We start from the raw sequence: 16,240 nt of genomic DNA on the forward strand, positions 1-16,240 counted from the left end.
GGTCACCGGGCTCACCCAGGTCCAAGGAAGTGCCTCCAGACTATGACTCCCAGCAGCCCCGGGCAGCGGCATGCCTTGAACATGCCCGCTGAGGCATTCTAGAAGTCGTAGTTACCGAATCAATATAATTGTGTTGGTATACTCTTATATGGCGAGTGTATCCCTAACTCTATATTTTAACTTGAAAAGTTGGGGGTGGTCTTATACATCCAGTCGTCTTGTACCTCGGAAAATATGGTACTATAAATTGTGCTTCAGTTTTGTTGTTGCACTTTTCTTTATTAGTTTATTTTTTTTATTTTTACTAATTGTTGTGATGAAGTGATAACTTACGTCACAGAGTGCTTTTGGCACTCTTACTGTCATGCAGCTCCTCTTTTGCCTTCATAGTCCTTTATCCTCACTGCTTTGGATGCAGCTGGCTGGGACTTTGTTCATGAGTACCCATGATGTTACTGTATCAAGCTTAACATCATGATGTCATTGGCAAGAATCACTCATTCTCAACCATCTGTGAGTTTAAATATATTGGCCCCAGAAAGCGAAAGACTCTGAAGGCATAGAAGGTGTAGTGAACAGTTTCAGAGTAATTCAGTTGTATTTATAACAAATATTTTTTTAAAGTGGACAGTATTTGGATCTGCACGCATCATTCAAAAATGCATCACACAGTCCTAGACGCTTGGGAAGTGTTCAACTTGTAATTTTGTGATACAAAATCCAGTATATATATATCTTGTTTGCTATGACATACTGTGTTTTTGTGTCAATAATAATAACAATATTTTTGTACCCTGTCTCCATCTCCCCAAAGGGACTCAGGTGGCTTACATGGGGACAAGCCTGAACAGCATAATTAAAATATAGCACATTAAATATATAATGTCAACATAATATCAAATTAAACAACAGCATTATGACAAAAATATAAAAGCAAACATCAACCAACAACCAATGAGCCCTGCAATAACAATCAATTTCTAGGAATGGGTGGGCGGACTGGTGCAAAAACAATTGTGAGGAGAGTGATGAATAAAGTGCATAGATATGGCAACAGTGGAGATAGACAGCAATATGGGAATAAAGCACTATAAATTTAAGTGCTGATGGACAAGCAAATATCCAGATTTTGGGGCATTTAGAGGGGAAAACATGAACCTGGGAAGGTAGTTTTGGACCTACCAATGTGCCACTAATAATCTTTTATTCTTAATAACACTGCTACACAAAGTGAGGATTCATGTGTCAGTACTTGTCCATCAGTTGGAGACTTTTCAGGAAAGAAGGAAAAAATGTTATTCAGAGACACATATATGCCAGCGGTCCTTGACATACTGTACTGGCAAAACAGAAATGCCAGGTGCTGTCATCAGACAGCTTCAGAGGTACTGCAGTAAGAACAGAAAAGTGCTGTCCTCTGTTGCTTCCAATGTGGCTGGCATTGAAAGACATTTTCCCCTCCCTCCCTCCCTTTCACACACATGAACCTTTTGCCATGCACCCCTCATCAAGTTAGTGAAAGACAGAGCATCAGTGAAAGACAGTGAGTTGATCTCCTCCAGTGATTACACTAACCAAGTGCTTCCTAAAGCTCAGATTAGGCAGATTTGGAGAAGGATCCTGCTCCCTCTTCTGAAGGATGCACCCTCGCAGATCCCATCCTCCCTGCTGTGACTGGCATCTCCAGGTGGACAGGTGGAGGTGGGGGGAGATCAACTCCCTGTCCGTTACTCCAGACTCCTTTTTGCTGCTCGGGTTTTGGGAGAGGGAAAAGGTCTTGGGGGACTGACTGCAAAACCCTTCCTTCCCCCAATTTTAGCAATGCAAAATGGATCGAACGTTTTGTCCTTCTAGAGGAATAATCAGAAAACTTTCATTTTATAGCCAAGGTCTTTTAGGAAGCCTATTCAGAATGTGGGCAGAGCTTCTCAGATTTTCCTGATTTGGTTTCATAATACTAACATGTAGACAAATGTAGTCAGTCTCATATTCTTTATATTACAAGCGTGATTGTGAGCTTCCTATGTTATATCTTGTAGTGTATGTGTGGCTTTCATTATACCGTGTGTGCAGGACTATATTCACTTCTAAGTTTCTAATTTTATTGTTAATACATTAGTTGAAAATGATATCAATAGTAGTTGTTAAGGATGTTAATTTTTAAAATTACAGCTATAGTTTTGATGGATAGGCGACTAAATCAAAAAGTGTAGTATGTCTAAGGGTAAACTGGAGATCCAAACATGTGTTTAGAATTCATGTAGCCGGAGTTCAGTTGCATTGTACGTATGAAACAGGATGTTGATCACCCAATTTTGGCTTCTTTGAACTAATGGTCTTGTTCTTCTACTTTCGGAGATGGCAGTATTAAGAGATTAGCTTTTAAAGCTCTTGTGTGTATTGCACTTCCTTTGTGTCCAAAATTCTACACCTTTTGTTTCATAGTACATTTAGTACCACAATAGAAACCCCTCTTGGCACCCCTAGAGCCACGTTCCTGTCCTCTATTTAATTATCAGAAACGTGTTTGCTGTCCAAGAGCATAGTATTCATTAGGTGTATGTAGATTTGTCTCTGAGAGTTCTTTTTTACTTCTGGAACCTTGACTACCTAATATGGTGAGGTATGTCATAGTTAGACACTCTTGCATTATACTCCAGGGCAACAGAGTTTGTTCAGTAGTAGCATTAAGGTAAGCTTCATACTGGTTAACATGGAACAAGTACTGTTTGCAGTTTTTGTAGTTACATGTTATGCTCTTAACTATTTTTGAAAATAGCATTACATATTTCCTTTTTTGGGAATCCAAGGAGCATAGCCTTGAAATACATTTTCCATTTTCTGAATTTGTTTTGATACTTCCTAGCAGAACTGTAGTGTAATACTGGGAAAGCTTTCATTCTGGCTTATGTCCATAGCAGTGTGGGTGGGAAGAGAAGCTTCAGATAATCACAATAATATAAGGCCCTTAGTTTAGAATAAATGTGGGCACTTGTTTTGGAATGCTAGTCTTTTAATCACAGGACTGTATGATAATCAAAGAGCACTAAAAAGTAGATTGCAGGTCTGTTTCCCTGAACTCTACATAGTCAGAAATTAGACTTATAAATCAGACCTCCTTAGGGCTTAAATGCAGAAAAGTGGTTGAAGGTTATTAATTTATAGCAATTCCAACCTAAGGGCTATTTGTGTGTATAGTGAGTTCTTGTCTCATTATCAGCAAGGGAGTTGGGACACTCCTTATTTTCTTGGTACAGATTTTTAAAACATATTTTACATCAGTGTATTCCATTTGGTATATTTTGTACAAGTTTAAATTCTGTGCATGTAGATCAGTCAGACTTAAATATGACAACTAAAGCGCTCTACAAATTTTCTGCAATAATAAATTCAGGAGACAAGACTGTTCCAGCCTGGGATATGAGGTAATGGCTTTCCATGGTGGTTCAGTTTCTACTGGTAGATCTCTTCTGAGATCAGACAGGCTATTGCTAAAGAACAAAAGTAAATGTGACATGGTGATGGAAGCTGAACAGCCCCAGTAATGGAGGATGACACTGGCAGAGAATCTCTCAGACAGCGGCACATGAGAGAAATAAATCACTGGGAAGCGATGGTATGCCAACAGATTTGTTCAAAGCTACAAAGACTGAATCCATCAAAGTTCTAATAGAAATCTGTCAACAATTATGAAAAACAAAGCAATGACCCATTTCTTCTATATCCTTTAGAAAGGGGTAGCAAAGATCACAGCATCTAATCATTGAATTAATTTTGGGGAAAGGCACATCAGCAATTTAAGATATGCAGATGGCATTTTACTAGCAGAAAATAGAAAACAAACCATGTAATAACTACTGATCAATATTAAGAAAGAAGGTGCAAATGGAGAGTTATAGTTAAACATTAAAAATAACTACAGATTATTTATATAACTCAAAAGTAAACGGTTAAGACACTTTAAGATTTTATATCCATTTGGTCTCTCATAAATCAAAATGGAGTCTTGTCAAGAAATCAGAAGGGGACTAGGATTTGGAACAGCCGGTATTGAGGAACTAGATAGAACCTTCAAATTGGTATTATTAAATACCAAATTAACACTTGATTAAATATCAAAGAATATAACAAATAACAAAATACCATATAATTCTGTTTCTGATTTTTGTATACACTTGTGGGAAGCTGGACAGTGAAGAAAGTTGACAGGATAAAATACACTCATTTGAAATCTAGTGCTAGAGGAGAATGTTTCACATACCAAAAAGACAAGAAAATGAATTATAGAGCAAATCAAATTATGGTGATATAACATAACTGATTTGAGAAGATAATATTTGATAAGGGGGGGGGGGGGGCAGTAGGAAAAGAGGAAGGCCCCATTACAGATGGATTGATTTAATAAAGAAAGAAAGCCTTAACCCTGAGTTTGTAAGACCTGAGTAGAGCTGTTGGTGACTTGGGTGTTTGAACATCTCCCATTCATAGGGTCACCAGAAATCAAAGTATTTGACAACAATAACAAATGGCCTAGAGAGAGAGAGAGATCAGAGTAAAAGCAAATAGTTCAAAGGAAGATAATATAGTAGCATGGAAATCAGAATGGCTTGATTATAGAACAAAAGGCTAAAAGTGCATACCAGGTGACGTAGATAAAGAAAGGAAAAAAGTGGGAAGATTGGAAACAGAGCAAAGGGAAGAGATAAGAGAGTTTGAATTATAGTAGAAAAAATAGGGTTGAGAATTTGGCCAGCATAAGAGAGTTGGTAGAAGCATGGAATAATAGTGTCACAAGTAAGAAGAAAAGAGAAATTCAGTCAGCTTCATAGTTTTTGTGGTATACATCCAGGGGTTTCTGTTTAATCCCTTGTGATCAGTGGTAGGCACTATACCGTAAACTGAAATTAAATCTTCGTATAATATACCTATAAAGCCAACTTGCCTAACTGTTGTATTCGTTTAGCAGATAAGTAGTTTCTTATTCACCACGCCCCCTCAGTAGTTATACAGAAGGGATTTCAACACGCTGTAGCTTGCATAACAAGCTGCACCTGCTGAAATTCTTTCTCCAGGCCAATGACTAATACAAGAAATCTGTCCTTTTTTTCCTCTACAATTACTCTTGAAAAGGTTAAAAAAAGAGCTGTCCCAAGTGTGTCTTGAGGCTGACTAGAGTAGTAGAGTGCCAGAAGCAAAGAAGCCTTCATTGTGATATCAAGAACAGAAAGAAATTAAGTTTAAGCAGTAGGAGCTTAAAGTCTATGATGAGAGAAGCTCAAAAGGGGTTAACCAGGATGGAAGCATAGAGATCAAGGGTGGAGTCTGCAGCTGTTAAATATATAAAAAGCAAGTACTGGCTCTAGGAATGAAGGAAAAAGATGGATGAAGAGTCTGGGGGAGAGGAAAAAAGGAATATGTCTAAGAACTTCAAATTGGGTAGATTGGAGAAGGTAGACGAGTTGAAGATGACAACATGTTGAATGGATCCGGGGACTAATAAAAAGCTAAGGAAATCATTTTGTAGTAACTTGAATTGCATAATTATTAAGTTTGGCACATTAACAATGTTCTTTTTTATGCAACTAAAGTAGAGTTGGAAACTGAGAAGTCCCTTCCTTAAATCTTGGCTAGACTTTAGACTGGATAGGTATTTTAAAAAAATTGTCAAAAAGAACTTCATTGTCAGAGGCTATGTTAACCAAGGTATGCCCATGTTTCCATAGAAAGCAAGACAACCAACTAACATTTAATATGTATTTACCTAGTCCTTTAAAAAAGTTTATTTTAAGCTCTAGATCAGCATTCCCTTTTCAGTAAATATTTTTGTTCTGTCTCCATGACTTCAGAAATGTTTATCAAAGATGCTGGTTCATGAGTGAAATATTTATACAAGCTGTTCATTTTGAAAACTATTTTTAGTAAATCCATACTAATATGACGTCCATGCTAATAGATGTCTTGAATCCCAACTTTGGAAAGAGGATAGCATATAGATAAAGGAACGGACTAGACAAAGATATTGATACACATGTACTCTAATTGCAGAAAATCATTAACATCTCACTATTAAGTTAGTACTGCTTTAAGCTTCCTTATTGTTTTATATAAACCTGTAAACTTGTTTGTATTGCTTTACTCAACTTGGTGGTGATAAATCAAAAAGACACAATTGATTACCCATCATATGCCAACTGCTGGGCAAATACTGATAAGACTTTTTTTGTTAGCAAATGGTATAGTTTTTTTTACAAATATATTAACTATGCAGGTGAGGGGGCTGTTTATAAATTTAAGCAGGAGTCAGTTAATCATTAGGAAATAGAATGAGCCTCAGCAACAGTTCAGGAAGCTATTGTGTTGGAAGTAATAGTAGGAACATTTCAGGGTTAGTGATTTCTGTCATTTTTGTGATTTTAAATGGGTCCTTTCTCTGTTTAGATAATAACATTTTGGCATAAGTGGGTGTTTTCCTCATAAAACAGGAAGTATGTGTATTTCTTTCCAGATAGATGGTTCAGTCTAATGTATGCCAAAATTACTGGGTATTTTTAGGAAGAACCTGCGTTGTATTCTAGTTCTTGTTCAGTTTGAAGTTTTAATTACTGCAAAATTATCTCTGTTTCGCTTTAATTCAGGTCTTTTGTGGGTATTTTTATAATGTGATTCAGTTTTAGCTGTTTGGAAAACATGATCATCTTCTAAAGAAGTGCTCCTCTAAATTGTGATTTCTAGACTGATGCTTGTCCCTGAACCATCCACTGCCAGTCTTTAGTGGGTTTCCAGGAAAAGAAAGAAATAGTTATATAGCTAGTGGGCACAATTATAATGTCTGTCTCTGGCAAAGTGGTGAGAGAAATAACTTGCCAGTGGTCCTCTACATTATAGTGTTTGAGAAACATTGTTCTAGAGCACATATTTGGCTTTAAGCCTAGGAATTTGTCCACTTCCCTACTCTTCTTTAAAAAAAAACTAGTGCGTGTACATTCTGTTCCTCTTCAGCTCATATTTAAATGAAATGGACTGTTTTTAAAAGTTTCTGTCTTTTTAGTGTGATTAAACTCCAAATCTGCACCTTATGAGGATGTTAATGAAAGTATGTTATAGTAACCCATCACTTTCTGTTTGTTTGCTTGCTTGCTTGCTAGTATTGTGAACCAATTGAGTGAGACATGCGGTCTGAAGCAAACTTCTAAAAATGTTTCGAAAATTAGTTTGCTCCATAGTAATTTTATATCACATATAGCAACAGATTTAGTTTAGTGATGCACTGCACAGCTGATTCCTATGTGCTTAGTTTCTACAATGTATCTTTTATTCCTGTTCCTTTTTGCAAAGAGCCAAGAATCTCCTACTTGGTCATGGATTAGCAGTGGGTACATTGCAGGCAAAAGGCTTTGCTTGTCTTCCTTTTATGGGAAATTGCTGCAGTGTTTGCACATCATGTTTAGCACAGCTTAGTGTCAACCCCTCCCAGAATTTTTAATAGTTCTTGCTACTCATTGAAAGCGCACAGTCTTTCCGTTTACATAAACATTGTTTTTAAGGGCTTTATTGCCGTAATCATACAGGATTCTGCTTCTGAGTCTGAATGCTGAGTAATAGATTATTGAGTAGGGCCCCAAACAAAAGGTTACATGCATCATGCTTTTCTTCAAAATGCTACCTGTACCCTATTCTGGGATATACATTTCTTCCTCATTCTCAGCAGTCAGCATTTCATGGTCCTCACAATCATTTTGAGTCCTCCTTAGAGTTATTTTTGTAGAAAAGTGGAGTAGTCCTTTTTCCTAAAGATTCTTCCATCCTTCAACTTACTTTGAGGTTTCCCCCTGTCTGATGAGTCACTCACTTCTGTATGGCTGGTAAATCTTTTTCGCTTGTATTGGCTACTTAAGAATCCTTACTCACTACTGAGTTTAAGGAACAGAGGGAACTATTGTCTAAGTTTTTAAAAACCTAAATGATTTTAATTATTGACAGTATTGTAGCTCACTAAAAATGTATTGTCACTAAATGTATCTTTGATAGAAGATGTTGGAGTCTTCATTAAATAATGCTTCTACTGTCTCACTTGAGCTAGTGTAATACACTAGTATAATTGACCAGGTTGGCATTTTCTGACTGTTTTCAAGACAGACACTTAAGTCATGCACAGAATCCACAAAAGAAATGCACACTGCAATTACATAAACCCACACTGTGTCGTGGTAATGTTGCAGCTGGTAGCATAACTTAGATATGCATCTGTATAAAATATTGAGAAATGTGAAGTAGCATAAGGAGAAAAAGCATATTTGGGATTCAAAAGTTTTAGTTCTCTAATAAGTTTCCAGTAATATGAAGAAATGGCAGTTCCCCTTGATACAGATCACAGTTTATATTGCAAGCAATTAGGAGAGGATCATATCTTCATTTGCTCTATTCAAGCACAAAACATCTCAAAAGCTTTTCTCCACTGCATGAATTATGACAGATTTTTCACATTTTAAAATGTGAAAAATCTCTCATTTTGACTATTATGTAAAACTTGTTCACTTTTTAGTGTAAAAGATATTGTATCTCATTATTGCATGTGAATTTGATTGTGGCATTTAATCCATTCAGCTCATATAAGAATTCTTGCCTGACGTTTGTGGTGCCAAAAGATAGTCCGAGAATTACTGTTGGTACACATGTATGTAGACCTTATGTATAAAGTTGAAGGTAGGTTTTAAGGACAAAAAAAATGATATAATCCACGAATAACTTGAGTATTGTTCCATAGAGAGGTGAAAATGTCAGCACTATCACAGCTAGTCACCCACTATTGCAGGGCCTTCAAAGCAAGGCTGGTGGGCCACATCTGGCCCACCAAGGGTTTTTTGCCAGCCCCTGCCTTTTGCGCCCATACCCCATTTATACTGCTTGCATTCACACTCCTTTTCACCCCATTCACATCCCATTGTGCCCCATTCACTCTGCTTTTTTTTCACCCCACAACCACTTGCAATTGCACCCCTTCATGCCCCATTCACTCTGCTTGCATTCATATTCCACGCATGCCACAACCAGGAAGAGAGAGAAGAAAGAGGGGAGGAGAAAAGAGAGAAGAGGAAGGAGGGAAAAATGAGAAATGGGAGAGAGGGAGGGAAGGAGAGACAGGGCCTTCTCGGTGGTGGCCCCTCGGCTATGGAATGCCCTACCGGTTGACATCAGACAGGCCCCCTCGTGGCTGGCGTTTCGGAGGAAGGTCAAGACTTGGCTCTACGAGCAAGCATTTGGCTAATCAGTGCAACTGAACAACTGAATACAGGAAGTCGGTAAAATTGAACATAGGAATGGCACAAGGATTATGAGAATGGATCTTGTTCTGTTGAGGCGTCATGAATTGATAAGGAATTGATAATAATTGTTGATTTTGTTGTAATGTGTGATGTGTTTTTAACTGTATATTACTGTATAACTTGCACTGTGTAAACCGCATTGAGTCGCCTAATCTAGGCTGAAAAATGCGGTATAGAAATAAAGCAAATAAATAATAATAAATAATAAGGAGAGATGGAGAAAAAGGAGGGAGAAAGGAAGGTAAACCACTTCTGAACAGTTTTTGCCAAGAAAACCTCTAGTAAATTCACCGTAGGACCACCATAAATTCGAAACAAGGTACAATACAACAACACAGTGACTTACTATATAATACAGAATATACAGACCTATAAACCTGCCCTTATTCACTCTTGCCCAACCTGTTCTATTAAAATACATTTTTGCTGCAACACTCTTGGTCACCAAACACCATAACCATTGACTATGAGGCCAATAATCCAAGATCGATTGTTTTATTTGCTTGCTTATTGCTTTGTATGCTGTCTTTCTCTCAGAGTGGGACCCAAGACAGCTTCCTTTCCTAGCAAGGCTGAACTATTAGAGGTAGATGGTTCTCCTGATCACATGATATTCATCCTCCTCTATATGGACTTGTCCTTCTCTGAATGCAAGAGTTCAACAGTTCAAGTTTAGGAGCACTTCCGTGTCTATATCTTTCACTTGAGATTCAACTTATTTCAATGACATCGTCTTCTGTCAGCTTTGGCTATGTCCCAACAGTCTTCCACTCTGGATAGGGATCACCCCAACTTAGATGGTCTATGTCAGTGTTTCTCAACCTGGAGGTCGGGAACCCTGGGGGGGTCACAAGGGGGGTGTCAGAGGGCGCATCAAAGACCATCAAAAAACCTATTTTTGATGGTCTTAGAAACATAGTGCTCTCAGGAGGTAGCTGAACTACATCTCCCCTAAATCACTGTCAATTCCTCCCAAATCCCTCCAGTATTTTCTGTTGATTATGAGGGTTCGGTCTGGAAAGTTTGGCCGAGTTCTATCATTGGTGGGGTTCAGAATGCTCTTTTATTGTAGGTGAACTATAAATCCCAGCAACTACAACAACCCACAAATGCAAAGGTCTACTTTCCCCAAATTCCACCAGTGTTCAGATTTGGGCATATTGAGCATTCATGCCAAGTTTGGTCTATAATTATTATTATTATTATTATTAACTTTATTTGTACCCCGCTAGCATCTCCCGCAGGACTCGATGCGGCTTACACGGGCCGAAGCCACAAAACACAATACAATAGAAAACATAACACAACAATAAACAAGCAAATCAAACAATTAAGCAAAATAACCACAATGACAATACATCAAGACACTATTAAAACTGGTTCGGCCAGCGCAATGGGGTACAGGGTTAAAAGTGCTGAGATGGCAGGAGGAACGTGGGATTAAGTGCGGTGTCTATAATTGTTTGAGCCCACAGTGCGCTCTGGATGTAGGTGAACTACAACTTCAAAACTCAAGGTCAGTGCCCACCAAAACCTTCTAGTGTTTTCTGTTGGCCATGAGAGTTCTGTGTGCCATGTTTGGCCCAATTCTCTATTAGTGGAGTTCGGAATGTTCTTTGATTGTAGGTGAACTGTAAATCCCATCAACTCCAACTCCCAAGTGACAAAATCAATCCACCTAACTCCACCAGTATTCAAATTTGGGCGTATCAGGTATTTGTGCCAAATTTGGTCCAGTCAATGAAAATACATCCTGCATATCAGATATTTACATTACAATTCATAGCAGTAGCAAAATTGCAGTTATGAAGTAGCAACTAAAATAATGTTATGGTTGAGAGTCACCACAACATGAGAAACTGTATTAAGGGGTCACGGTATTAGGAAGGTTGAGACCACTGATCTATGTTCTGTTAGTAGAGAGGTTGGATGACTGCAGTGCACTATTAACAGTATTGTCTTTGGAGACAATTCAGAAAATCCTTCTGTTATAGCATGTGGCAGCCAAATGTATCATAAGGATCAGAAATTCTGATTAACATTTATTCTGGCTCAGCTAAACTGAACTCAAATTGCTGGTTTCAATGCTGGAATCTCAGAACCTGATAGGCAGGTTTACACCTGAATGCCTTCCTTTCTGTCTTCTGGTACCATCTGAGATCTGTTTCAATCTACCTCCTCTGAATGACACAGACATTTCAGTTGTTATCTCACTTATGTAATTATCTCACCAAGGAGAAACAATTGGCTCTCATATTATGTTCCTTGCGATATGTTAAAACACTTTCACTGCTTCTAGGAAGTTGATGGAATATAATCAACCAAGTCCAAAAAAATAATTCTTAGGGTAACTGATTATATATCACTGTAATTTCTTAAGCAGGCAAAAGTGTTTATGTTTTAATTCTTTTTAACTTTTGTATATTTTAAGTGAGAGATACCTAGCATCTTTTTTAGATTACTGAAGATGGGGCAAAGTTTAAGATTAAAGTAGCTGAATGGATATAACCAGTTAAATTTCTACTGATAAAGAAGTTCTAGTAATTTTTACAATGGTGGAATGAGATATTCTGGATTGGCAGGCAACTGTATTTGTCAATTCTTCTGTCTCCGAAGCATTAACTGTTAGCATGCTTGGTCTTCATTTGACAAATAGAGTAGCCTAAAATTGAACACATAATCCAAGGCTGGCTATGGCCTGTGTCATCCATTAAAGGACACGTTGTTTTTAAATGCAAAGCTCTCTTCCCACTACCCCACCCCAGCTCCTTCTAGCAGAGGCTAGCCACAGCTGATTATGAATCATTTCATTGTTCTTCGTATATTGACATAATGTTAGGAGAAAAGAGTGTGTTTGTGTGTTATGGGAGGGAGAGAGGGAGGGCAGGAAAGAGATTTGGAGATCATTAACTTCACCGTCATGTTAAGTTCTTTGCTGTTTCATAACCACTTGTATCCCAATATGAAGATAGGCTACTGAATTACAATAATGCATTTTGTCCAGAGAGATGGAAGAATTGTGCAAATCTGTCATCAGAAGGGAGTCACCAGATAGTAAAGGTTTAGTTAGTATATATGTACAAGTCGGTCAAAGTTTTGTCATATAGATTTCGTTTCAGCTTAATCAGTATTCATCTTTAAAGTGTTAATTGCCATCTTAATATGTGCTTTGAAATTTACTGGATTGGATCCAAATGTCATAGAAAATCTTGACCCATTGAAATTAATAAGATTGCATAGAAATTGGATTCAACCCACAGAGTTTTCAATCAAAACACTGGTGGTACAACAATCTGTGGATAATATGAATTATACTATGATACATAGTTGGGAAGTATAAAGCAGTCATTACAAGAAAACAAAAAAGTAATTTCTAATTGTTGAATAGCATCTTGCTTGCATATTTTTCGAGTGTGAATATGAAAATGTGATGTTGGCATCTTGAGGTTTTGCTCTTTCTTGCATATGTTTAACCTTGAGATCCTACAGCAGTTATGAGAACTAAACCCATTGTCTGCTGTAGTTCTGCTCTTTAAAATGTAATTGATTTTATATACAGTACCTTTTTGGCCCACATTTCAATTCTGTTGAATTCACAAAGTACGGTACTTCAAAGTGATTTCATTTGAAACAAGTATACTATTTGTGTACATAAATACATGACACCAAAAACCAATTAAGCAAATATTCATACAAAAGTGAATTAGCTTTACAGCTTGTACTGTTTAGGCTTTGAGAGTGTTTGATACCCAATGGTAATTTAGCTTCACATTAGGTATACATTCACCATGTGAGCCAATTGTGAAAGCATTAAAGAGGAGTTAGCCTTTGCCCTAGGCCATGTGTACTTGTTTAACAACGTGTTTCATTTTAGTGAGCTTTAGCTGCATCTAGTTACGATTTTAAAGGGACTTTTAAATTTTCACTCCCATCAGCTTGGGCTCTGTTAATGTTGTTCTAAAATGTGAAAAAAAAATTTTTTTAAGGAGTAACAGTTTACAGCCACATAAAAATGCTAGAAAATTGAGTGGCAGGATCTTAGACCTTGCAAGAGTATTGAATTCTGCTCTGTCTTCCACTTTGAAGCCTTGTGGGCTTTCGAATTGTCAGGTTTCTCTCCCCTACAAGTAGCAACCCAAACCCCAAGTTGAAAGTGAATCTATGCCCTTGGCCTCCCTCCAGCATTCCTTACTGAGCAAGTAAGGATTTGGAATGTCAGAAAATAGCAAGAGGGGAGGGAAGATAGAAGTGTGTGAAGGCGTTCCTAACTTGGAGGATGGAACAAAACACAGTTTCATCTGGACTGCCCATTTCTGAAGCACCGTTTGTTCCTTATTTGTACTTTCTCTCTCATGATGCAGCTCTGCTCCAGCAAAGAAGATCTGTCTTAGCAAGATTATGGATTAAAAGGGCTTTTTGTTAAAAAAAATTGCCATTGGGCAAACTAGTAAATTTTAGGCTTCACTTTTTTTTGGTCTGTGGATATTATCTTCAGTTTTTTGGAACTATTGTGTTTGCTTTATGAGTACACTGAATAACAGGAAACTTTCTTGAAGATTTTGAGGACTGTTTCATTTCTGAAGGTGGCACACTCTGGCATTCTGTCCTGACAACAGACTCTCCTTGATCCGTGTTTGTCCGGGTTAAAGCAGTGTGGAGTACAGCCGACTGTGACCTTTGTTTCTGCAGTCATAAATCAGGTGCCTAGAATCGTGTTAACTTTGAACAGCAGTTAAAATACTGTAATTGTCAAACTAGTTTCTTCTTACTTTAGAAGGCAACACCCAGCTGCACATAATGACACAGAAGTGAAGAGCTGGATCTGTCCTTATCAAGTGGTGTCCTGTTGCCTTGCACAGCCCTGAATGGACCATGTCGTCCTTATATACCAGGAGTAAGGAGTTTACTCGAAACAGAAAGTCTCAGTCTGATTCTCCCCCATCGTCTCCTTCCCCGATTGCAAAGACACTCAGAGTAAGCCTTTTAATTTCTGTGTTATATTGCAACGAACCAAGGGCCGATTATCACAGATGACATGTGCCTTTTCCAACTGTAGTCTTAATGTACAGTTCATTTCTCTTCTTCAAGACTCTGCATAAAATAAAGTCCTTTTTTATAGAAGGAAATTTCAGTGATATGGAAATGCACTGTCTTCTAATCTTAGCTATAATTGCTGTTTGATTGCTTATAAGCAAATTGAATGTGTTTTCCTATTCCTTCACAATGATCAAGATCCGCACTTACTGGATACTTTTATTACAGCGTAGGCTTTGAAATAGAAATGAAGCAAAACCTGAAAGGCTTGTTAAGCTACTCTGTGCTTTTTCATATATTGTGTACTTAAATATTGCTAATGTTTTGAAGTTTGACATCTGTCTTGGCTGTGGGAATGTTAAGAAAATAGCTTCTTTGTGAGAAATTTGATGATGATTTGTCCATTTTCCCATCTCACATTATTTCTCCAAAAGCCAAGAGTTCTGATTTGTAAGCATGTGGTAAAACGCACCCTAGAATACAGGCATGTCCCAAGTACACCAAAAAGAGCTATGAGAAGATCTAAACATTACTTTTCCTTATTGTAAGGCAGTGCTTCTCAACTGATAGGGGAGAACTGATATATCTGTTCCAATGTGATAAGTACTGGCACTAAATGTGTGCCCATTAAGTGCAATTTCTTCTTTCTTTCCTGGAAACTTGCCATGTGCCAGCAGCCAATGACTCCAACCAGTATTGGTATAGGGACCACAGCCAAGAGGACTTTTCAGGAGCCTTAGAATATTGTGAACCTCTCCACACACAAAGAGGGAGATGTACTGCTTTAGGTCTCCTTGTTGTGGTAGTGGAAACCTTTCTTGGCAGTGCTGCATGGTGGACAGGAGGCAAAAGACCCAAGATACCAATAGCACACTCCCTTCAGGGGAGAAACCCATTCCAGTCTTGGATGTTCATTTCTATTGAAGACAATTGTAAGGATATTTTACAAAAGTGTTTAAAGAAAAAAGTAGAGCAAGGAAAAAAAAAACTGTCCCTACCCCATTCGATGTATAAGATGTAGGACATAATAGCTTCCTCTACTATGGAATCTACCTTGTCTCTTCCTACAGCTCAGGATTAGTCTGCCTACATGATATTACATAACTACATAAAACATGTTAAAAGCTACTTTCATGTCTGTAACTTAAAAAAACAATTGTACTGCTTCCAGATGAAGAAAACTAGTGTGGCCATATATGGAAATTTAAAGTTAATAACTAAAGTTAATGTTCAGGGTTTTGTTTTTGTTTTTTACTATGTTAATGGAACATATGTTTTCTTTTCTTCATGTTTGATGTATAACAGAATTATTTTATGGAGAAGTATGATTTATTACAAAGCATTTTCTTTTTTCTGGAGTCATTAATTATGCATTACACAAATCTTAGTTAAGAATTTATCTCTTGGAAAATGTTGGATTCCATGGCAGATAGCTGTTAAAAACTTTGTTTCTTTCATTAGGCAATTCAAAAAGTATTGAGAAAGTTCTCACTAATCACTAAATTACACCCATTAGGAATCTTGTATAGAGACTACTTTCTGTACAGTTGATTGCTTAATGGAGCAATTATCTTTGTCCGTCAATTAGGATCCATTGTTAAGTAATTAAATCACACCCTTGCTCTCTGGAGAGGTAAACAAGCTAATCAGGCTCTCTTTAGTTCTACACATTTTACCCTTGTGTGAGTTATATAGCTTTCTGTTTTCTACTCTATGGAAGCAGAAATGTAAGTTTTCATGAGTATTCTTTTCACATGCATACCATATCAATGTAGATAAGACATATGCTTGGCCAAATAGCTTTTTCTAATTCACAATAGTGTTTGTTTTCATAACTACAAAATAAGCCTGCGATAAAAATCAATTACATTTGTTCTAAAGTT

At 37.5% G+C, this 16,240-nt stretch overlaps 1 protein-coding gene across 15 annotated transcripts in view; it reads left to right on the plus strand.

Moving 5' to 3' along the window:
- PPP1R12B (protein phosphatase 1 regulatory subunit 12B) overlaps nucleotides 1-16,240 on the plus strand; it is a 126,158-nt gene that overhangs the window by 74,152 nt on the left and 35,766 nt on the right. The window contains exon 20 of one of the 15 annotated variants that reach the window (XM_060772536.2): nucleotides 14,098-14,220. The exons of 13 other annotated variants lie outside the window; for them this stretch is intronic. In XM_060772536.2, coding sequence (XP_060628519.2) covers nucleotides 14,098-14,121 — 24 coding nt within the window. In that variant the 3' untranslated portion in view covers nucleotides 14,122-14,220. Of the gene's footprint in view, nucleotides 1-13,592; nucleotides 14,298-16,240 lie in introns of those variants that run through there. One more of the 15 variants, XM_060772538.2, reaches the window with a different exon arrangement.

Source organism: Anolis sagrei, chromosome 4 (genome assembly GCF_037176765.1).
Source record: "Anolis sagrei isolate rAnoSag1 chromosome 4, rAnoSag1.mat, whole genome shotgun sequence".
In the NCBI taxonomy this organism is placed as follows: Eukaryota; Metazoa; Chordata; class Lepidosauria; order Squamata; family Dactyloidae; genus Anolis; species Anolis sagrei.